The following is a 23,438-nucleotide window of genomic DNA, read 5'->3' as shown; positions in this document are numbered from 1 at the left end:
GTAACACTGTCACCACCAATAAATCCACGAAAATCGAGAATTTCAGTAAGCATTTCTCTACGGCTGGCCATGCTTTCCTCCTGGCTACCCCAGCACCGGCCAACAGCTCCGCACCCCCCGCAGCTACTTGCCCAAGCCTCCCCAGCTTCTCCTTCACCCAAATCCAGATAGCAGATGTTCTGAAAGAGCTGCAAAACCTGGACCCATACAAATCAGCTGGGCTAGACAATCTGGACCCTCTCTTTCTAAAATTATCCGCCGCCATTGTTGCAACCCCTATTACCAGTATGTTCAACCTTTCTTTCGTATCGTCCGAGATCCCTAAAGATTTGAAAACTGCTGCAGTCATCCCCCTCTTCAAAGGGGGTGACACTCTAGACCCAAACTGTTATAGACCTATATCCATCCTGCCCTGCCTTTCTAAAGTCTTCGAAAGCCAAGTTAATAAACAGATCACTGACCATTTCGAATCCCTCCGTACCTTCTCCGCTGTGCAATCCGGTTTCCGAGCTGCTCACGGGTGCACCTCAGCCACGCTCAAGGTACTAAACGATATCATAACCGCCAACCATAAAAGACAGTACTGTGCAGCCGTCTTCATCGACCTGGCCAAGGCTTTCGACTCAGTCAATCACCGTATTCTTATCGGCAGACTCAACAGCCATGGTTTCTCAAATGACTGCCTCGCCTGGTTCACCAACTACTTCTCAGACAGAGTTCAGTGTGTCAAATCGGAGGGCCTGTTGTCCGGACCTCTGGCAGTCTCTATGGGGGTACCACAGGGTTCAATTCTCGGGACGACTCTTTTCTCTGTATATTTGAACGATGTCGCTCATGCTGCGGGTGATTCTCTGATCCACCTCTACGCAGACGACACCATTCTGTATACATCTGGCCCTTCTTTGGACACTGTGTTAACTAACCTCCAGATGAGCTTCAATGCCATACAACACTCCTTCCGTGGCCTCCAACTGCTCTTAAAGGCTAGTAAATCCAAATGCATGCTTTTCAACCGTTCGCTGCCCGCACCCGCCCACCCGACTAGCATCACTACTCTGGACGGTTCTGACTTAGAATATGTGGACAACTACAAATACCTAGGTGTCTGGCTAGACTGTAAACTCTTCTTCCAGACTCATATTAAACATCTCCAATCCAAAATGAAATCTAGAATTGGCTTCCTATTTCGCAACAAAGCCTCCTTCACTCACGCCACCAAACATACCCTCGTAAAACTGACTATCCTACCGATCCTCGGCTCCGGCAATGTCATTTACAACATTTACATTTACGTCATTTAGCAGACGCGACTTACAAATTGGTTCATTCACCTTATGATATCCAGTGGAACAACCACTTTACAATAGTACATCTATATTATATTTTTTTGGGGGGGGGGTTAGAAGGATTACTTTATCCTATCCCAGGTATTCCTTAAAGAGGTGGGGTTTCAGGTGTCTCCGGAAGGTGGTGATTGACTCCGCTGTCCTGGCGTCGTGAGGGAGCTTGTTCCACCATTGGGGTGCCAGAGCAGCGAATACTGGCAGGTCAAAATAGCTTCCAATACTCTACTCAGCAAACTGGATGTAGTCTATCACAGTGCCATCCGTTTTGTCACCAAAGCCCCTTATACCATCCACCACTGCAACCTGTATGCTCTAGTCGGTTGGCCCCCGCTATATATTAGTTGCCAGACCCACTGGCTCCAGGTCATCAATAAGTCTATGCTAGGTAAAGCTCCGCCTTATCTCAGCTCACTGGTCACGTTAACAACACCCACCCGTAGCACACGCTCCAGCAGGTATATCTCACTGGTCATCCCCAAAGCCAACACCTCCTTTGGCTGCCTTTCCTTCCAGTTCTCTGCTGCCAATGACTGGAACGAGTTGCAAAAATCGCTGAAGCTGGAGACTTATATTTCCCTCACTAACTTTAAACATCAGCTATCTGAGCAGCTAACCGATCGCTGCAGCTGCACATAGCCCATCTGTAAATAGCCCACCCAATCTACCTATCTCATCCCCATATTGTTTTTATATACTTTTCTGCTCTTTTGCACACCAGTATTTCTACTTGCACATCATCATCTGCTATTTATCACTCCAGTGTTATTTGCCCAACTGTAATTACTTCGTTACTATGGCCTATTTATTGCCTTACCTCCTCACGCCATTTGCACACACTGTATATAGACTTTTTTTCTATTGTGTTATTGACTGTACGCTTGTTTATTCCATGTGTAACTCTGTTGGTCTTGTGTCACACTGCTTTGCTTTATCTTGGCCAGGTCACAGTTGTAAATGAGAACTTGTTCTCAATTAGCTTACCTGGTTAAATAAAGGTGAAATAAAAAAATAAAATATATATATACTTTCCTCCTACAGATAACTATTAACCTCTGGTGTAGTTCCTTGGCTATGGCACCCATCATTTCTCTATTACAACTAATGATTAATAACGATTTAAAGTTCAGAAATCCAAACCTATCAGCATACATGGACATACATGCTTTGTATAATGCCAGTGGCAGGTCATTGGTACAAATAGAAAAGGTTACAGTTTCTTCTTCTTTTTGTTGAGTTTAGTTACATAATTTCTCAATTTGCAGTAAGTTAGACAGTCAGATGTGCAGCCAGACTTATTAGCCACTCCTTTTGCCCCATCTCTTTCAACCATACAGTTTTAAAATTCCTCATCAATCCATGGATCCTTAAAAGTTCAAACAGTCAGTTTCTTAACAGGTGCATGTTTATCAATACTTGGAAGAAGCAATTTCATAAATTCATCAAGTGCATCGTTTGGATACTCCTTATTAATCTCATCTGACCACCAAGTATTTTTAACATCATCCACATAAGAGTCACAGAAACACCATTATATTCAACCCAGAAACCAACCCCCCCCCCCCCCCCCCCTTTACTTCCTTGTCCTCCAGAGGTCTCGGCTGACTTCAAACCCGGGACATCGGTCCAGTACACATTCAAGGAGCCATATGAGCTGAACAGGAACACCAGCACCCAGTCCTCCTCCATTTACTCTGACCTCAAGCTACGGGGAGAGAACGTGTCATTCAGCTTCCGTAGCACCCAGAGCCCGGCGCTGCTCCTCTACGTCAGCTCCTACTATAGAGAGTACCTGGCTGTGCTTCTCAATAGGAACGGTAAGAGGCGGAGTAAGAGGCGCTGCTCCTCTACGTCAGCTCCTACTATAGAGAGTACCTGGCTGTGCTGCTCAATAGGAACGGTAAGAGGCGGAGTAAGAGGCGCTGCTCCTCTACGTCAGCTCCTACTATAGAGAGTACCTGGCTGTGCTGCTCAATAGGAACGGTAAGAGGCGGAGTAAGAGGCGCTGCTCCTCTACGTCAGCTCCTACTATAGAGAGTACCTGGCTGTGCTGCTCAATAGGAACGGTAAGAGGCGGAGTAAGAGGCGCTGCTCCTCTACGTCAGCTCCTACTATAGAGAGTACCTGGCTGTGCTGCTCAATAGGAACGGTAAGAGGCGGAGTAAGAGGCGCTGCTCCTCTACGTCAGCTCCTACTATAGAGAGTACCTGGCTGTGTTGCTCAATAGGAACGGTAAGAGGCGGAGTGATTTCAAAATCCAACCTGTGATATTAGTTATGTCGTATTACTACATTTAGAAAGGTTATTAGCAATGACTAAGTGAAGGCGAGGGGGGGGGTGTTGGGGGAGAGAGAGGGAGGAGATATGGAGGAGGGTGGGGGGAAGAGGGTTGGGAGAGAGGGGGAGGAGATGGAGAGGGGTGGGGGAAGAGGTTTGGGAAAGAGGGGGAGATGGAGAGAGGGGGGGTGGGGAGAGGGTTTGGGGAGTGAGGGAGGAGATAGAGGGGGGTGGGGGGAAGAGGGTTGGGAGAGAGGGGGAGATGGAGAGATGGAGAGAGGAGGGTGGGGAGTGGGTTGGGAGAGAGTGCGAGAGAGGAGAGAGGGGGGTGGGGTGAAGAGGGTTGGGAGAGAGGGGGGAGATAGAAAGAGGGGGGATGGGGAAGAGAGAGGGGGGAGATAGAGAGAGCACGGTTAGAAACAGCTGCTGAACTGAGCAGGTCCTCATATCGCCGCTCATTTTCCTCCACTAGCAGATTCATTTGGATTAATTTGAGTCTCCAAATCCCTGTAGACACCAGGCTTGTCAGACACCACTGCCTCTTAATTCATGCTCAGTAACATGTGTGACATTGTCAGTTGTTCTAAGAGAGCACATGCAAGATATCTCAGTAAGAGTAAGAAAGTGCAAAATATGTCTTTCTTGATATAAATATAGTCAACATATCTAAATACAAAGGGACAGTTTATCAACTTGCCACCTCTTTTTGATTTGATTTGGATATTCTGTTTGTTCTGTGTTAGATGTGATATTAATGAAGAGAGTTTGAATATAAAATGAATATATTATGCCTGGTAGCTAGGCTACTACTAGTATCTCCAGCTACACAGTAAATTCCTTTAACCCTTGTGTGGTGTTCGGGTCTGTGGGACCCATTTTCAATGTTTACTAAAATAAAAATTACACAATTCATTATTTTTTCTACCTGAGACTCATTGGCCTTGGCTCATTTTCTGTGAAGAACATGTAAAATAACACATTTTTTGCACCCCACTACACACGTATGTGATGTTCGGGTCCACTGGACCCAAGGGTAATAAAAGTGTATAAAAGTGTGTGTGTAGGTGAAAACAAGTAAAAATGAAACAAAGGTTTGCTGTGTGCCTTCAGTCTGTCTTCCTCCACCCTGGCCCTGCTGTTTCAACATAGCACCAAGAACCTGTCTGTCTCCCTGCCCGTCTGCCGCTTTTCTCGAACTCTTTACCCTTTGTAATGTGTGAAACTACACAATGTCTTGCAGGAACCTGCACAATGTTATTACAATACATTATTTCAGCCAGGTGCCCAGCCAGGTGCAAATTGGGGGAGGGACACCAAAAATAAATAGCTTTGCATGTGTGGCTCCTTACAACAATCAATCAGTACGGCAAAAATAATCTCTACTCAGAGGGCCTTAGAATTTTTTGCAGAGAGAGAAGCTAATGTCCTTGTAAATTCGGAGTCTGACAGTGAGCTGGAAGAAGAGGATGAGATTGACCCTCAGCCAGCCCCAGGACCAGCCCGTCACCAACCAGCTCATCAACAGCCTGCAGGAGGAGAAATATGGAAGTAAAAAAATTGTGAAATTGAATGGTCTGCCTGAGCCAAGGAGTGAGCCACCCCGCATGGCTGCCAATGTGATAAGGATGCAACCAGGGCCGACGCGGATGGCGGTTACTAATGTGCAGGACATAAAGTCTTCTTTTGAACTGTTCATCCCAGGCACCATCCAGAAAATAATTCTGGACTGCACTAATTTGGAGGGAAGGTGTGTTTTTGGAGAGAAATAGAAGGAGATGGACCAAACTCATTTACATGCATACTTTGGGGTTCTTATCCTTGCTGGTGTTTTCAGATCCAATGGGGAATCCACAGAAACCCTGCGGGATGCAGAAACTGGCACAGAACTTTTCCATGCAACAATGTCTCTGGAAAACTTCCACATTATTTCCAGCATTATCTGCTTCGATAACCGAGACACCAGACCAGCTCGGCGGCAGAGAGACAAGCTAGCTGCAATCAGGTCGGCATGGGACAAGTGGGTGGACCGCCTTCCCCTGTTTTACAACCCTGGGCCCAACGTTACTGTTGATGAGCAGCTTATGCCATTTAGGGGCCGCTGCCCCTTCAGGCAGTACAAACTGTTTAAACCCGGAAAATATGGAATCAAGATCTGGGCTGCCTGTGATGCTGCTTCCTCATATGCGTGGAACTTGCAAGTGTATTTTTTTTATATTTTTTAAAATTAACCTTTATTTAACTAGGCAAGTCAGTAAAGAACAGGGAAGCCAGATGTAGGAGCCACTGAGAAGAACCGAGGGCTGCAGGTTGTCCTGGACGTGACAGGGACTCCGTGGCCACAACATTACATGCAATAACTTTTTTACTTCGCAAAAGCTGGGACAGGAGCTCCTCGAGGAAGCTGACAATGGTAGGAACAGTACGAAAAAACAAGTCAGAGCTCCCACCTCAGCTGTTGAATACACGTAACAGGCCTATCAATTCCTCTAAGTTTGTGTTCACGGCCGACACGTCCCTAGAGTCCTACATGCCAAAGAAAGGCAAAAATGTGGTACTCATGAGTACGTTGCATAGGGATGGGAGAATCTGTGGCCAGGAACATAAAATCAGAAATCAGAATGGATTACAATGCCACAAAAGGAAGGGTGGACAATTTCGAAAAGCTGGTGACTGGCTACAGCTGCAAAAGAAAAACCCTACACCGGCCACTTGTGATATTCTTCAACATCTTGGACATTTCGGCGTACAACGCGTTTGTCAACTGGATGGCGTTGAACCCAGATTGGAACAGAGGGAAGCTCCAGAGGAGACGGCTCTTTCTCCAGGAGCTGGGCAAGGCATTGGTAAGACCTCAAATCCAGATGAGGCAACATATCCCAAGGACCCCAGCTTCTGCATCCATTGTGAGGAGGATGCTGGTGCCTCATCCGCCCGACCCACAGAACCAACAACTTCAATACCGGAAGTAAGTATGAGTGATGTTGTTGCATGTGTGTGTGTCTGACTCCCCTACCTTGGCCTGCTGTAACTATATATATATGAGAGAGGGAGTGAGATGTTAGTAAAATTCCTGAGCTAAGTGTTTTCATCATTCTAGATTGCAGCCGGTAGCAACAAGAAGAAGCGCTGCGATGTGTGTGGACCCAAGAAGGACAGGAAAACATCAAGTGCAAGAAATACATTTGCAACACACACACAGTAAAACTCAGTCCCTCATGTGTTTTGTAGACCGGGGGCTCATTTATCATTTCCATAAAATACTGAATGTAAAATTTGTCCTTCTAATTTGTTCATTTCACAGCAATACACATCAATAGTGATGAAAACCATGTTTCATTTATATTTGTTCAGGATGAACATCATTTATTCCACCCGTGTCTTGATTATAATAGATTTGTGTTTACAAAAATCACATTTTATCAAAAATAATGAATAGCGCTTTTATTGATAAATGTGATCTAGCAGAGGTAAATGGCAAATATTATCCATGTATGCTGTCTATATTGCTTGTAATTGATATAAGTCAACATCTAAGTATTTTTACATAAATTGTTATGGCTGTATTGTTTTAAAAACCCAATAATGTTGTGGGTCCATCAGACCCGCGAACATTGGGTGAATAACAAAAGCATGAACACCACACAAGGGTTAAGTAGATACTGTTAGCTACAGCATGTTCAAAAACTAACTGCAGAAGTTAAAGAAACTCTAAGTGTAGTGGGTGTTTAAGAAGTTTGATATTCTCTACTGTATAGAAGTTGCAGTAAGACTGCCTCTACATTACCATGTACTGTACTGCAGTGGAGGCTGGTGAGGGAAGGCACGGCTCACTTCATTCCAACCATTAATATAAGCCGGCCTCCCCTCACCAGCCTCCACTGCTATGCTGTATGTCTAACGAATATGCAAATTCAGAAAGGTTGCTTCTGATACATTTTTTTATGGTCCTGAGAAGTGTGATGGACTGCCAAGTGCATTACTGTGCAGTGTACAGTCATCCAGTTAGTTACCGCACTTCTTCCTGAACGATCGTCCAATTAGAGCTCAGTGAGCGGTTGTTCTCGGAAACCCTGGATAGCTTCTTCTCCGAGTGGTCAGCGACGCCCCACTGGCAGACAGACTACACTCTGCCCATGTCAATGTGTGACAGTAATTGTGGCCTATCTAATGTGATGGCCCTCTACTTGAATATAGGAATGGGCCCTTTCCACTTATATAAGAGTTTCTTTTTCCTAGGGCACAAATCATAAAATGACTCAAATACTCCTGCCCTTACAGTGCCTCAGTAATTGTAGACTTTCTGATATGATGGCCCTCTGCTTTAATCGAAGAATGGGCCCTCTCCCTCATTTATAAAATAGTTGTTTCATTTGTCCTATGGCGCAAATAATTTTAATGTCTATTTAACACTCTTACCCTCTCAAAGATGATTTTCTTTCACCTGGATGTGTGTAACTAATTCATGTTTTATTAACACTGAACAAAAACATAAATGTAACATGCAACAATGTCAAAGATTTTATTGAGTTACAGTTCATATAAGGAAATCAGTCAATTGAAATAAATTCATTAGGCCCTAATCTATGGATTTCACATGACTGGGAATACATATATGCATCTGTTAGTCACAGATACCTTTAAAAAAAGGTAGGGCCGTGGATCAGAAAATCAGTCACTATCTGCTGTGACCACCATTTACCGCATGCAGCGCGACACATGCCCTTCGCATAGAGTTGATCAGGCTGTTGATTGTGGCCTGTGGAATGTTGTCCCACTCCTCTTCAATGGCTGTGCAAAGTTGCTTGATATTGGTGGGAACTGGAACATGCTGGCCTACACGTCGATCCAGAGCATCCAAAACATGCTCAGTGGGTGACATGTCCGGTGAGTATGCAGGCCATGGAAGAACTGGGCCATTTTTAGCTTCCAGGAATTGTGTACAGATCCTTGCGACATGGGGCCGTGCATTACCATGCTGAAACATGAGGTGATGCGGCGGATGAATGGCACTACAATGGGCCTCAGGATCTTGCCACGGTATGTCTGTGCATTCAAATTGCCATTGATAAAATGCAATTGTGTTTATTGTGCATAGCTTATGCCTGCCTATATCATAACCGACCCCCACCATGGGGCACTCTGTTCACAACGTTGACATCACCAAACCACTCGCCCACACAATGCCATAAACGATGTCTGCCATCTGCTTGGTACAGTTGAAACAGGGATTCATCCGTGAAGAGCGTGCCAACCTCTTACACTTCTCCAGCCTGCCAGTGGCCATCAAAGGTGAGCATTTGCCCACTGAAGTCGGTTAAGATGCCGATCTGCAGTCAGGTCAACTTCAACAATAATCAACACTATTTAAATACAGACAGTGACTGACAAGACCCTGGTGAGGACAACGAGCCTGCAGATGAGCTTCCCTGAGATGGTTTCTGACAGTTTGTGCAGAGATTCTTCAGTTGTGCAAACCCACAGTTTCATCAGCTGTCCGGGTGGCCGGTCTCAGACGATCCCGCAGGTGAAGAAGCCAGATGTGGAGGTCCTGGGCTGGCATGGTTACACATGGTCTGTGCTTGGGAGGCCGGTTGGACGTATTGCCAACTTCTCTAAAACGACATTGGAGGCGTCTTATTGTAGAGCAATGAACATTCAATTCTCTGGCAACAGCTCTGGTGGACATTCCTGCAGTTAGCATTTCAATTGCATGCTCCCTCAACTTGAAACATCTGCAGCATTGTGTGACGAAACATTTTAGCGTGGCCTTTTATTGTCCCCAGCACAAGGTGCACCTGTGTAATGCCCATGCTGTTTAATCAGCTTCTTGATATGCCACACCTGTCAGGTGGATGGATTATCTTGGCAAAGGATAAATTGTCACTAACAGGGATGTAAACAAATATGTGCACAAAATTTGACATAAATACCTTTTTTGTGCATATGAATAATTTCTTGGATCTTTTATTTCAGCTCATGAAACATGATATCAACACTTTACATGTTGCATTTATGTTTTCGTTCAGTATAATATTTGTACTCCCAATCCCTCCATGAAGAATTGTAATTATGTTATTGTAATTATCACGAAGGGCTTTCATGTTGACTTAAAGATTAAAAAAAAGACACCTTTGTATGAAGTGATCATTTGTGTTTTATAAGCGATGTAATACATTTCCAATTTGTCCATTCATCTGAATGTGAATAATTCGTTTGGTGCTGACTGACAATACAAACACAACCGTGTATTACTCAGTGCCCCTCAGATACTTAATTCCCTGCAAATTATGAAAATTAATTTGATTTATTATCTCTGTTATTGATAGGGAATTAGAGATTAATCCGCTTAGTACAGGGTTTTCAAAACTCGGTCCTGGGGACCCCAAGGGTGCACATTTTAGTTTTTGCCCTAGCATAAAATGTCAGTTAATTATAATAAACATAATATTTCCCATATCCTGTTGCTGCAGGATTATTCTCCTGCTGTAGCAAATTGGCTCAATTTAACATCCTACATCGGTACTGCTGTAAAACAAAAAAAAGATTTTCTGGGTACATTGTGAATGCTGCACATGTAGAAGTGAGATTGTTCAGTGGCTGTCTGTATTTAAATGGTGTTGATTATTATTCAAGTTTCATCTCTATGGGAGTTTCAGTTAACTTTAGTCCTGGACTAAAAGGGTCTTTCAAATGAGAATATCAGTTAAGAATGTTTTCACTGCAGGAGTCTGTTTAATCTGTTTCTGGACAACTGTCCCATAATGTTTCTGAAAGTTACCTGGTATTAAAGTTGTCTCTATATCTCTCAAAGGTTACCTGGACGTTAAATACAAACTGCAGAACAGTAGAGATGCTGAGGTGTTCGGGACCAGCGTTAGGAACCTGGCTAACGGACAACTTCACAGAGTCTCCATCAGGAGGCTTTCAGAGACTGTCAGTGTTCAGGTAATTTATTCTCTCACCGTTCAGGGAACTTTTTATGTCACTGTTCAGGTAACTTATTTTACTTATTCTGTCCCTATTCAAGTAACTTATTCTGTCCATGTTCAAGTAACTTATTCTATCACCGTTCAGGTAACTTATTCTGTCACTGCTCAGGTAACTTTTTCTGTCAATGTGCAGGTCATTTATTCTGTCACTATTCAGGTAACTTATTCTCATTCATAATAAAGTAAAGCTGAGCAGTAACCTTGGTGCAGTGGATCTCTTCCTTAGGTACTAGTACCCCTGGGGGTATCTGGCCTATCCACAAGGGGTACTTGGGAATATTAATAAAAACATAGGCCTAAAAATTGGTTGCACATGAGGAGGTACTGCAGGCAGAGAAAAAGGTAATTGGGTGTAGCATAACGTAAAAAGATTGAGAATCACTGCCTTGAATGTCAGCAAGGGGTATTTAAAGACAAGTATGCCTATATGTAATGTAACTAACCTGCTGAGCTGTAAATGTAAGTGTATACATGTTAGCAGTGTGGGATCTTTATCATGGTGAGTAAAAGTAATTCAAAAGGAAAATAACATTACTCCCAACAGATTTAATATACAGTGAGATGTGATACCACTTGAGGATAGTTGATAAAGAGTGATGTAGGTTTTTTCTATAGTGTAGTTCTACCTCTTGGGACTCTGTATCTATCATGGAGTCCAAGTTCTTTGCTAACCACACAGGAGAAGCCAACCCTACAGATGTTGGATCTTAATTTGAGCCAGTTTGCTACATCAGGGAAATAATCCTACAGCAACAGGAAATAATTATTCAGATTATGAGTAATGGTCATTGATGACAAACGTCAGGATACTTTTAAAACCTCAAATGCACTACAAGTTTTTCCTGCATTGCAGGAAAGTTCTCCTGCAACAGGGTGATCAAATTAAGAGCCTACATATGTATCTATCATCAAGTCCAAGCCCTTTGCACAGCAGGACACAAACCCAGGCCTTGCTCCAGAGCTGTACTTACTCAGAATGCACAGACACATTCCAACTCTCAGGCGTTAAGTAGGCCCACTCATTCACAATTCAGAGACATTTCAGGGAACATGAATGATTCTAAAGAATTAAAGGAATAGGATGGCAGACAAGAGAACAGTAGAGAGAAATCGATAAAGTTTTAGCGTAAGGGACTGAAATCTGTGAGGAGACTGAACACACATTTCAAGAACAACAAAGTTGGTCGACATTCTTCTTTTCGGCCATTCTTTGACAGACACATGCAAAGCAAGTTGCGTTTTTTACCCCATATAGTAAAATCTATTTTTTTTTGATAATTCTGAATTCCTGTTTAGCATTGCCCTGATGTGATCTGAAACTGCCACTCTAGTTAACATGATATTAACCCCACCGCATCACCCTTAGCTATTTTTAATTACAGTTCTTAACTAAGTGCTCTGCAATACAAATTGAAGGTCATGGCGTGCTGGGTATTTGCTGAAGCAAGGTAAAGTCTTTTCGCCAGGGATCATCCTGTATTAACCCTTCTTTGAGGATTTGAACTACAGTACAGCAACCCAACTATAACAGCAAGGCCATACAAACGAACAAATGTAGACACCCCCTTTATAAACCTCTTAGAGAAGGGGGCGAGTCCAATATGTTGGACTATTTTAATGCACTACCTTTCCATAGTAATCACTTAGTGGACAGCACACTTAGAAGTTTTTAATTCCGTGCTTCCAACCACCCAACATAACCCAACCCCTCTGAATCAGAGAGGTTGGGGGGGCTGCCCTAATCGACATCCACAGCACCCAGGGAACAGTGGGTTAACTGCCTTGCTCAGGGTTGAACGACAGATTTTTACCTTGTCAGCTCGGGGATTCTATCCAGCAACCTTTCAGTTACTGGCCCAACGCTCATTAGGCTATCTGAAATATTACTTAAGTTGTTTTTTGGGGTATCTGTACTTTACTTTACTATCTATGTTTTTGACAACTTTTACTTTTACTTCACTACATTCCGATAGAAAATATGTACTTTTTACTCCATACATTTTCCCTGACTTCCAAAAGTACTTGTTACGTTTCGAATGCTCAGACAGGACAGCAATATGAATCAGAGGGGTTGGGTTAAATACAGAAGACACATTTCAGTTGATGGCATTCAGTTGTACAACTGACTAGGTAGCCCCCTTTCCCTTCCAATATGGTTAAATTTGCGCACTTATCAATATAACACATTGTCATCCCTACTGCCTCTGATCTGGTGGACTCACTAAACACAAATACTGCATTTGTAAATTATATCAGAGTGTTGGAGTGTGCCCGTCTGTCCATAAATCAACAAATGATAATAAGTGTGCCGTCTAGTTTGCTTAACATATGGAATTTGATATATAACAATTACTTTTTACTTTTATTCAAGTATGACAATTGAGTACTTTTTCCACTGCTGTATTTAAGTACATTTAAAACCAGATACTTTTAGACTGTTACTCAACTAGTATTTTATTTTGTAACTTTTACTCAAGTCATCTTTACTTGAGTTTGACAATTGAGTACTTTTTCCACCACTGCGGACACCCAAAAATGTTTTATAGAGGTGCTGACTAATGGAGAGTGAACTATAAAAATAAAAAATGAAAGTATCACATTCTAATTATGCTCCCAAACGTTTTGGCACGTTGTGCCTTCTTCAGTCTGTCTAGTTTAACCAGTCAACTAACAATCCATTTTGTAAAGCTGCTGTTTGGCAAGTCCCAGCAAAACTGCATCAATTAGTGTAAGCTTTGAATCGTAATTACATTTTCAATCATATAAGTTCAACTAGAAAACCTTTCCAAGCTATTGCACTACTTTCCTTTTTTAGTTGAATGACAGATACTCAACAGCCAAGTGATAATGTGTTTAAAGTACTTTGAAAAGCAGGGTTTAATTAAACAGTCTACATGAAAGAGTACATTCTCCATCATCTGAAAGTGTTAATTGTCTTTTTTTAAATTCCCAATTTGACCATTCAACAAAGTGTTTACAGGTCCTGTTCTGCAATTTGTTTCAGATTGACCAGCACGAAAGGGAAGACTTCAATCTCACATCTGATGCAGAATTCAATGCTATCAAGTCAGTAGTCCTGGGGAAAGTGCATGGTGAGTTATAGAGGACTCCATTCAAATGACGAAGGAGAAGGCCGTTTAAGTTAAAACTTGCAAAGAAATTGTGATTTAATAAAGAGCTCAGAGGTGTTTCGCTGTATGTTTCAATCACAGAACTGGAGAGCTTGTGAGGATCCCTCCTGTCTGAAGCTTTTACATAAAGCTTGTTAAAATAACATAAAGCTTGTTAAAATGACATAAAGATTGTTAAAATGACATAAAGATTGTTAAAATGACATAAAGATTGTTAAAATAACATGAAGCTTGTTAAAATGACATAAAGCTTGTTAAAATGACATAAAGATTGTTAAAATGAAAATATGATGACAAAGAGCTTCTTTAGCTCAAATAGAGATAGAATTGCTCCCATATGAATGTAATAATTATCTATTATTATGTGACTTTTTTTGGTTCACTCAGGTAATCACAGTTCGACATGACGTGTTATCATCGGAGCGTTGTTGTGTGTCTGTTTACTTAAAATCTGAATAATATCGTCTTTATGTGTAATTATTGTCTATCCCCTGCTTCGGAAATAGGCCACTTTATGAAGGCATATTGCTAATGTCTTTGTTTTAAAATAGGAGGCCTGCTTTCAATTGTAATGAGAAATGATTAAATTAAAGGAAACAGACACATAAAATACAGCAGTTACAGTCGTACAGTACATTCTGATACAATATAATTAACAAAATATTCCACGTCAAGTGGAAATAATACTCCATACTATGCCTGTACACAAAAATACACAATGCACTGCTTCTACTCAGTTCAGATGCAAATCCATTTCTATCCACATGTAACAATGTCAAGAATGTCACAATAACAACGTTAAACAGTAGAAACTGTGATATTGTTATTGACTTATTTATGAACTTTCAAAACACTCCATTAGTTTAAAGTCAGACTAACCCAAAAGCTCCATTATTCTAAAGTCAGACTAATCCATGGTCCCGTGTGGCTCAGTTGGTAGAGCATGGTGTTTGCAACACCAGGGTTGTGGGTTTGATTCCCACGGGGGACCAGTATGGAGAAAAAAAGTATGAAATGTATGCATTCACTACTGTAAGTCACTCTGGATAAGAGTGTCTGCTAAATGACTAAAATGTAAATGTAATCAAAAACCTCCATAGGTCTAAAGTCAGACTAATCCAAAAGCTCCATTAGTATAAAGTCAGACTAATCCAAAAGCTCCATTAGTATAAAGTCAGACTAATCCAAAAGTGCCATTAGTATAAAGTCAGACTAATCCAGTAGCTGTAGGGTATAATGACTTGTGGGATTAGGGGTCTGCTCTCTGGTCATCTGACACACAAACAAACTGCTCTGTGGTAGTGGAATGTATCTCAGATGCCATGGACCATGTTAACGTGTGACCGGGTCCTCCCTGTACTCTCTTTTCTAACCCCGCCACAGTCTGTGTGTCATATCAGGATCAAAGAGCTGGCATGAAAGTAGATTCTGTGTCATTCTCAGCGACGCCTGTCATCAATCAAGCTAACAAATTGAAATGTAATGAATGGAGAGAGAGAGAGAGAGCCTTGCTATTGAAAAAGGCCGCCGTAGGCAGGCCTGGCTCTCAAAAGACAGGCTATGTGCACAATGCCCACAAAATGAGGTGGAAACTGAACTGCACCTCCTAACCTCCTGCCAAATGTATGACCATATTAGAGAGACATATTTCCCTCAGATTACTCAAATATTCCACAAAGAATTCGAAAACAAACCCAATGTTGATAAACTCCCATATCTACTGGGTGAAATACCACAGTGTGCCATCACGGTAGCAATATGTGTGACCTGTTGCCACAAGAAATGGGCAACCAGTGAAGAACGAACACCATTGTAAATACAACCCATATTTATGTTTCTATATTTTCCCCTTTGTACTTTAACTATTTGCAAACAATATGACATTTGAAATGTCTTTATTCTTTTGGAACTTTTGTGAGTAATGTTTAATGTTCATTTTTATTGTTAATTTCACTTTTGTTTATTATCTACTTCACTTGCTTTGGCAATGTTAACATATGTTTCCCATGCCAATAAGGCCTCTAAATTAAAATTGAAGAGAGAGAGACAGAGAGATGAGGCCTGACTGAGGAGGAATAGCTCCTCTGTTGTAAGAAGGGAAAGTTACAGTCAGGATACAGTAGCTTGTGTGATGCAGTACAATGCCATCGGCTCACTGACTTCTTTAAGAAAGGGAAAAGGGAAAGGGGGATACCTAGACAGTTGTACATCTGAATGCCTTCAACTGAAATGTGTCTGCCTTAATCGACATCCATGTCTTCGGGTGCCCGGGGAACAGTGGGTTAACTGCCTTGCTCAAGGGTACTGATAACCATGTAAATTCATACCATTAAATGCATAGTCATTTGGTCATTCTGAAGAGCCGTTGAGGCAGATACCCTGGCAAACTCAGGGTTTTACTGGATATTAGCCAGTCAAATGGAAGCAGTGTTACTGGGGTCTCTCATTATCTACTTTCATATGGAAGCAGTGTTACTGGGGTCTCTCATTATCTACTTTCAAATGGAAGCAGTGTTACTGGGGTCTCTCATTATCTACTTTCAAATGGAAGCAGTGTTACTGGGGTCTCTCATTATCTACTTTGTTTATTGTGAGCTGTTGATGAACTTTCTGCCTAATCAATCAATATTACTCTGAGAGCAATGAATCCCACTTCTTTTACCTTAGACTGATCACTATACTGCACATTAGTGGGGGGCCGAGTATCTGCGGGTTTTCGCTCCTCCTTTGTACTTGATTGATGAAATAAGATCACTAATTAGTAAGCACTCCCCTCACCTGGTTGACTAGGTCTTTATTGAAAGGGAAAAAACAAAAACCAGCAGACACTAGGCCATCCATGGATTGAGTTTGACACCCCTGATGTAGGGGATCTATTTTAATCTATACCTTTATCCATTACAGTACGTAATGATCTGACTTACCTCTGATCTCACTGACTGTTTCTGCATTTTTGGTTGTGTGCATGGGTGTGTGTTTGTGTTTAGAGTCTGGTGAGCTGGATCCAGAGATTGCCAGGCTGAACTCCCAGGGTTTCAGTGGCTGTCTGTCGGTGGTCCAGTTTAACTCCGTAGCCCCACTGAAGGCAGCGCTGCTCTACCCCAACACCAGCCCAGTTATAGTGATTGGATCCCTAGCAGAGTCCACCTGTGGCTCCTCATCTCCAGCCAATCCCTACCCAGCTGAAACTACACACTCCCTATCAGGTAAGAGGGGAGGTGTCAAGTTCCCTATGATGGGCGGAGTCTGTGGTAATAGCGGGGACTCTTGGTCACCCCTTTTCCATCTCTTTCTTTCTCTCGCTCCCTCTTCTGCTTGAGTGCCTTTTTGTTTTTCTTTAATTCCACTTGAGAATCTACACTTTTTTCCAAACTGCGTTTTCAAACTTTATCAAGGGCCCATTTAATACATACACCATCTTCCTTGTTAATTAGATGAGAATGAAAGTGATTACATTGTGACAGATGAGTTCATTCATTTGGATGAGAGGCATTTCTCATTTGCATAATCTTTCTTCTGTGGTCCTCCTCATGCGGTTTAGGACTGAGGGTGTAGTGGTAAATGAATCCTGCATGGACTGATGACCCTTGATGTTACTGACTCTCTCTCTCTCTCTTCTGTCCCTTTCTTTTCTCTTCTCTTATCTCTTTCTCTTTCTACTCCTCTGTCTATCTTTCTCTTTCTGCTGCCTCTCTCTCTCTTTCTGTGTATCTCTCTCTTTCTGCTGCCTCTCTCACTATTTCTGTGTATCTCTCTCTTTCTGTCTGTTTCCTCGCTCTATCTGTCTTTCTGTCTCTCTCTCTTTCTGTATGTCTCTCTCTTTTGCTGTGTGTATTTCTCTTGCTCGCTCTCTGTCTTTCTGTCTCTCTCTCTCTCTCTCTCAATCACTGTCTCTCTCTCTGCTGTAGATCATTTAGGTACAGTAGGTACTGGTGAGCCTATAGTCAATGCAATCAAGAGTGACTCTGCATTGATTGGAGGTAACGGGAACATGTTTCTCATATGTTTCACTGTTATAGTGTCATAATAAACCATACTTATATTCTATTCAGTAAAACAACATGTCAGATAAGAAATGATCCTGTTCAAAATAGACTAAGGTAAAGATAAAGGTCTCACTTGCAAAATATATGTTTTTCTGAATGAGACAAACCTGGATAAATAAAAGTTAAATAAATAAATACAATATTTCAACATAAGATATGGCATGTTTGCAGCATCACATCACAAAGCTTTCAAGCGGTGGTTGATTAGGTTCCAATTGGTTCAGTTGCTGGAATATACAATGAGGGAAAAAAGTATTTGATCCCCTGCTGATTTTGTACGTTTGCCCAATGACAAAGAAATGATCAGTCGATAATTTTAATGGTAGGTTAATTTGAACAGTGAGAGAGATTATAACAACAACAAAAAATCCAGAAAAACGCATGTCAAAAATGTTAAAAATAGATTTGCATTTTAGTGAGGGAAATAAGTATTTGACCCCCTCTCAATCAGAAAGATTTCTGGCTCCCAGGTAACAAACTGAGATTAGGAGCACTCCCTTTAAGAGTGTGCTCCTAATCTCAGCTCGTTACCTGTATAAAAGACATCCGTCCACAGAAGCAATCAATCAATCAGATTCCAAACTCTCCACCATGGCCAAGACCAAAGAGCTCTCCAAGGATGCCAGGGACAAGATTGTAGACCAAGGCTGAAATGGGCTACAAGACCATCACCAAGCAGCTTGGTGAGAAGGTGACAACAGTTGGTGCGATTATTCGCAAATGGAAGCAAAACAAAAGATCTGTCAATCTCCCTCGGCCTGGGGCTCCATGCAAGATCTCACCTCGTGGAGTTGCAATGATCATGAGAACGGTGAGGAATCAGCCCAGAACTACACGGGAGGATCTTGTCAATGATCTCAAGGCAGCTGGGACCATAGTCACCAAGAAAACAATTGGTAACACACTACACCATGAAGGACTGAAATCCTGCAGCACCCGCAAGGTCGCCCTGCTCAAGAAAGCACATATACATGCCGTCTGAAGTTTGCCAATGAACATCTGAATGATTCAGAGGACAAATGGGTGAAAGTGTTGTGGTCAGATGAGACCAAAATGGAGCTCTTTGGCATCAACTCAACTCGCTGTGTTTGGAGGAGGAGGAATACTGCCTATGACCCCAAGAACACCATCCCCAACGTCAAACATGGAGGTGGAAACATTATGCTTTGGGGGTGTTTTTCTGCTAAGGGGACAGGACAACTTCACCGCATCAAATGGACGATGGACGGGGTCATGTACCGTCAAATCTTGGGTGAGAACCTCCTTCCCTCAGCCAGGGCATTGAAAATGGGTTGTGGATGGGTATTCCAGCTTGACAATGACCCAAAACACATGGCCAAGGCAACAAAGGAGAGGCTCAAGAAGAAGCACATTAAGGTCCTGGAGTGGCCTAGCCAGTCTCCAGACCTTAATCCCATAGAAAATCTGTGGAGGGAGCTGAAGGTTCGAGTTGCCAAACGTCAGCCTCGAAACCGTAATGACTTGGAGAAGATCTGCAAAGAGGAGTGGGACAAAATCCCTCCTGAGATGTGTGCAAACCTGGTGGCCAACTACAAGAAATGTCTGACCTCTGTGATCGCCAACAAGGGTTTTGCCACCAAGTACTAAGTCATGTTTTGCAGAGGGGTCAAATAGTTATTTCCCAAATACTTTTTTCCCTCACTGTAGAAAGTATTTCAAAGTCCTCCTTATACAGGCTGACTCAGTGCCAAATGCACAAAGGACACCAAAACTAATTAAACGTTTAAAGAAATTATTTGCTGATTAAGGAAGTTTTACAGCTATCTTCAAATATTTTTTCATTTTAGAACCATTGTAATTTACCATTAAATTGAGTCTGGGTGTGTTCTGGTTTCCCAATAAGATGTATCCTTTTCTCTTGATAATGAAATGCACCATACATGGCATTGCAGTGTACAAGGACTGTAGCTAAGGTCTATGAAATTAATGCCTGCTACGTTTCTGAGAATTGAACTGGAGATCTTTGTGCTGTGCCTTGTACAGAGATGAATTTACAGATCTTAGAAGCTTGTGTAATGCCTTTTAGAGTTTAGATTAGCAACGGAAATCAGGCAGGCCGGGTAATAGCAATGAAATACCCACAAGAGAAATTGGCATATTATTTATCTTAAGGCACCTACGCCGTAGACAAATGTCGCAGAACTAAACTTGAGAATGCTGAGAAAGGAGTTAATGTGTTCTGAAAGCCACTGTGCTTTCTCTATTTTTGCTTCTGAAAAAGGAAACCCATAGAGATGTCACAATGTGAAATGATGTTAATTGGTTTCACGTTAGAATTCTTCAGTGTTTTCCGTCTTAAAAAAGCACTCTGTTAAAGTGCATTTTTACACCATTAAATTGGACTTGATCTTTCTGTTTTAAAATGAGTGCTGTTTTGTTGTTTCCTAACTTAATGTTTTGTACTCCTTTGCAGGTGTGATTGCTGTGGTGATATTTGTGATTCTGTCTGCGTTGGCAATAATGGCAAGGTTCCTGTATCGACGGAAAGAGACATTCCACACCCAAGAACCCCAGGGAATCAAACCTGAGGCCGACAGTCCTGAATACCCTTTCCACAGCGAGCCCACCTCACAGAACATACTAAGTGAAAACCAAAAGGAGTATTTCATATAGGTCCAACTATCCACCTCTCGATCTTCTCGATGTTGGACTAATCCAGTGAATCTGATTAAGGAAGGACATGCCTTGCCAAGCCCTAGAAACGTTAATTACATTCACAGTACATTACACACACAGTACATGCAGTAAAAGACCATCAGCAACTGTCAAAACAAGATGGCTGACCATGATTTGAAGAAGACAACAAATAATCTGTAAATGCGGTTTCAAGTAGTTACCACAGCCACAAAACCAAAATGGGCTGTATTGTAAACAATAATGGAAACTAAAGTTTGCTTTTCGGTCTTAATTTAAGGTTAGGGTTAGACATAAGGTTAGCAGTGTGGTTAAGGATTGGGTTAAGGTTAGGGTTAGGTTTGAAATCATATTTTAGAGAAATTGTAGCAATAGACTGGGTTTTTGACTTTGTGGCTGTAGTAACTAGTGATGACCACATATTGTTTACTGTTTTTTGTACACACTGTTTGTACTGGTAATATGACACAAGTGTAGATGATAGACTTTGAAAGGTGTTGATACTGTCATTCATGGGAGTGTAAATATTCTTTAAAAATGTAAATGTTGAATTAATTCATGTCTTTATAACAATCGCTGTCTAATATTCCTCTCTGGTGATACAGTACTGAAAATATAATAATAATGCCTGGATGGATTTATACTGTATGTACCTGCAGTACGGTTATGAAGATGATACAATACATGTTTGGACTATTGAGTTGAAAGTATTTTGGTATTATGATGATGCATTTGCTTCATTGAGAGATTTAGATGTCTTAGCCATAGAGATTCCCTCTACAGCACATACAGTATATATTGTACTGTGTATTACAGTAATAACGTCTCAAAATCTGCTGACCAAAATACATGAGAACATGAATTGAACAAACATATCGAATCGAACATCCCACTGACAAAACTTATGTAAATACAGTATTAAGTTCCAAATGTTCGTTTTTTTGTAGTTTTTTGTAGTTTTTTTTTACTTTTCTGTACTTCAGAAAGTTCCGTGGCAAGCATAACCTGCAATTTTGTGTGCTTGCTCTGCATTATTGTCACGCTCGTGATAATGGACGGACCAAGGCGCAGCGTGATTTGAGTTCCACATCCTTTTATTAAGTGAAAACTTCTCAACCAAACAATAAACAAGCAACGAAACGTGACTTACGTGGTGCAACAAGCACAAACACAAACAATATCCCACAAATGCAGGTGGGAACAGGGACACCTTAAGTATGATCCCCAATTAGAGACAACGATAATCAGCTGCCTCTAATTGGGAACCATACTCAAACCCAAACATAAAAATATATCGACTAGAACACCCCCTAGTCATGCCCTGACCTATAACACCATAGAGAACCAAGGGCTCTCTATGGTCAGGGCGTGACAATTATCCTGGATAAAAATAAAAGCATAGCCATTTAACGGTTTTCTTTGAAACACTGCTTCCTTACCACCCACAGCTAGAACACTTTGACTGACTGAATTCTCAGAAAAGCTTTGAACGGAACTCACAACATTAGGCTCACTCTAAAACACGCTAATCGCCACCTTCCTTTCACAAGGTGCTAATCTTTATGAGAATACACCGTTTGGTTTGTCAGACAGACAGACAGGTTTGGTGGGATTGGTGATTCATAGGAAGCAGAATGATAATCAGAGGAAGTTCATCTGAGACACGCTGACAGAGTCAGAGAAGAGGAGATGGATCTGATGAATGCCAACCTGTCGACCTGTCAGCATGCGTGTCTTCATTCGGTTCAAACAGCGGTACAGACTAGATCAGGAAGGTAAAGAGGAGAGGATTGTCGTCATCAGTTGCTGTTCATCACACAAACACTGCTCTCTGTGTTAGTTGGAACCCTGGAGAACATAGCTAGTATTTTTATTGGAAGACTTTTGACCATTTCTACAACATTATTTTCTTCCACAATGCTTTTTTTCCTGGTCAGTTCCCAAGCGTTAAACATTGTATGAATCTACTAGATGTTGGTTGGAGACAGGTAACCATAAGGAGTTTTTTCTACAGCCCTCACAGTCACGCCGCTGCACAATATTTAACTAGGCAAGTCAGTTAAGAACAAATTCTTATTTACAATGACGGCCTACCTGGCCAAACCCTCCCCTAACCCGGACGACACTGTCCAATTGTGCACTGACCTATGGGACTCCCAATCAAAGACAGTTGTGATACAGCCTGGTATCGAACCAGGGTTTGTAGTGACACCTCTAGCACTGAGATGCAGTGCCTTAGACCACTGTGCCACTCTGGAGCCCTTGACCAGGCCCCATAGGGCAATGGTGAAAAGTAGTACACTATATAGGGATTACGGTACCATTTGGGACACAACCTCTGATAATAAGCCCACAGAGAGTGCAGTCTAAAATACCCATGGACAGAAACAAATGGATAGCTGATATTGAGTCTTTCCCTTTATTCAGTATAAAAACCCTCACACTCCCATGTTGGTATGTTTTAGGGCAGGATACTAGACAATATCATGGATTATAGGACCACTATCTAAAATACCTATGGACAGAAACAGCATATTGAGTCTGCCTAATGAGTATAAAAACCTATACTACCTACTCTTCACACCCCTGTGGTATTTTGTCATGCAAAGCAGAGTGTCAATATGCCTGGGAATAGATCCAATCGGAGGTGTGAAGGCATTCATTTTGATTTCTGGGACAAGCTGTGTATACCGTAAGTTGAAGAAACGAAGTGCTAACTATACACTAATGGGCATGTTGTCATAACTGAAGTTTGAGGGGTATTAAAGGTTTATTCTTTTTGGGGGTCTTTAGTTTCACTTTTTTTTACATTATACATGGTTGGGATTGAACTGAACACTACTCAATGTAACTATAATGGAATGATGCTTATTGGTGATTAACAGTATAATGTCAGTGACTGTTTTCATTATATTCAGGTTGTTTTGATTAACAAGTATATCCTGTTCAATAAAATTCAAATCTATCAGTTATTGAATAGTGTTGAATGAGAAACAT

General features: G+C 41.8%; 1 protein-coding gene across 3 annotated transcripts in view; it reads left to right on the top strand.

The window, feature by feature from the left end:
• The window catches only part of LOC115149369 (contactin-associated protein-like 4), a 203,596-nt gene extending 182,012 nt beyond the window's left edge, over positions 1-21,584 (top strand). The window contains exons 19-24 of one of the 3 annotated variants that reach the window (XM_029692182.1): positions 2,936-3,160; positions 10,432-10,565; positions 13,614-13,701; positions 16,728-16,946; positions 17,649-17,720; positions 20,221-21,584. In XM_029692182.1, coding sequence (XP_029548042.1) covers positions 2,936-3,160; positions 10,432-10,565; positions 13,614-13,701; positions 16,728-16,946; positions 17,649-17,720; positions 20,221-20,420 — 938 coding nt within the window. In that variant the 3' untranslated portion in view covers positions 20,421-21,584. The remainder of the gene's footprint in view (positions 1-2,935; positions 3,161-10,431; positions 10,566-13,613; positions 13,702-16,727; positions 16,947-17,648; positions 17,721-20,220) is intronic. The other 2 variants (XM_029692183.1, XM_029692184.1) reach the window with 2 other exon arrangements.
• The last annotated feature ends 1,854 nt before the right edge of the window (positions 21,585-23,438 follow it).

The sequence above is a fragment of the Salmo trutta genome, chromosome 15, assembly GCF_901001165.1.
Source record: "Salmo trutta chromosome 15, fSalTru1.1, whole genome shotgun sequence".
NCBI lineage: Eukaryota > Metazoa > Chordata > Actinopteri > Salmoniformes > Salmonidae > Salmo > Salmo trutta.
Note: the sequence above shows the minus strand (reverse complement) of the source record. Positions and strands in the feature narration are given on the sequence as shown.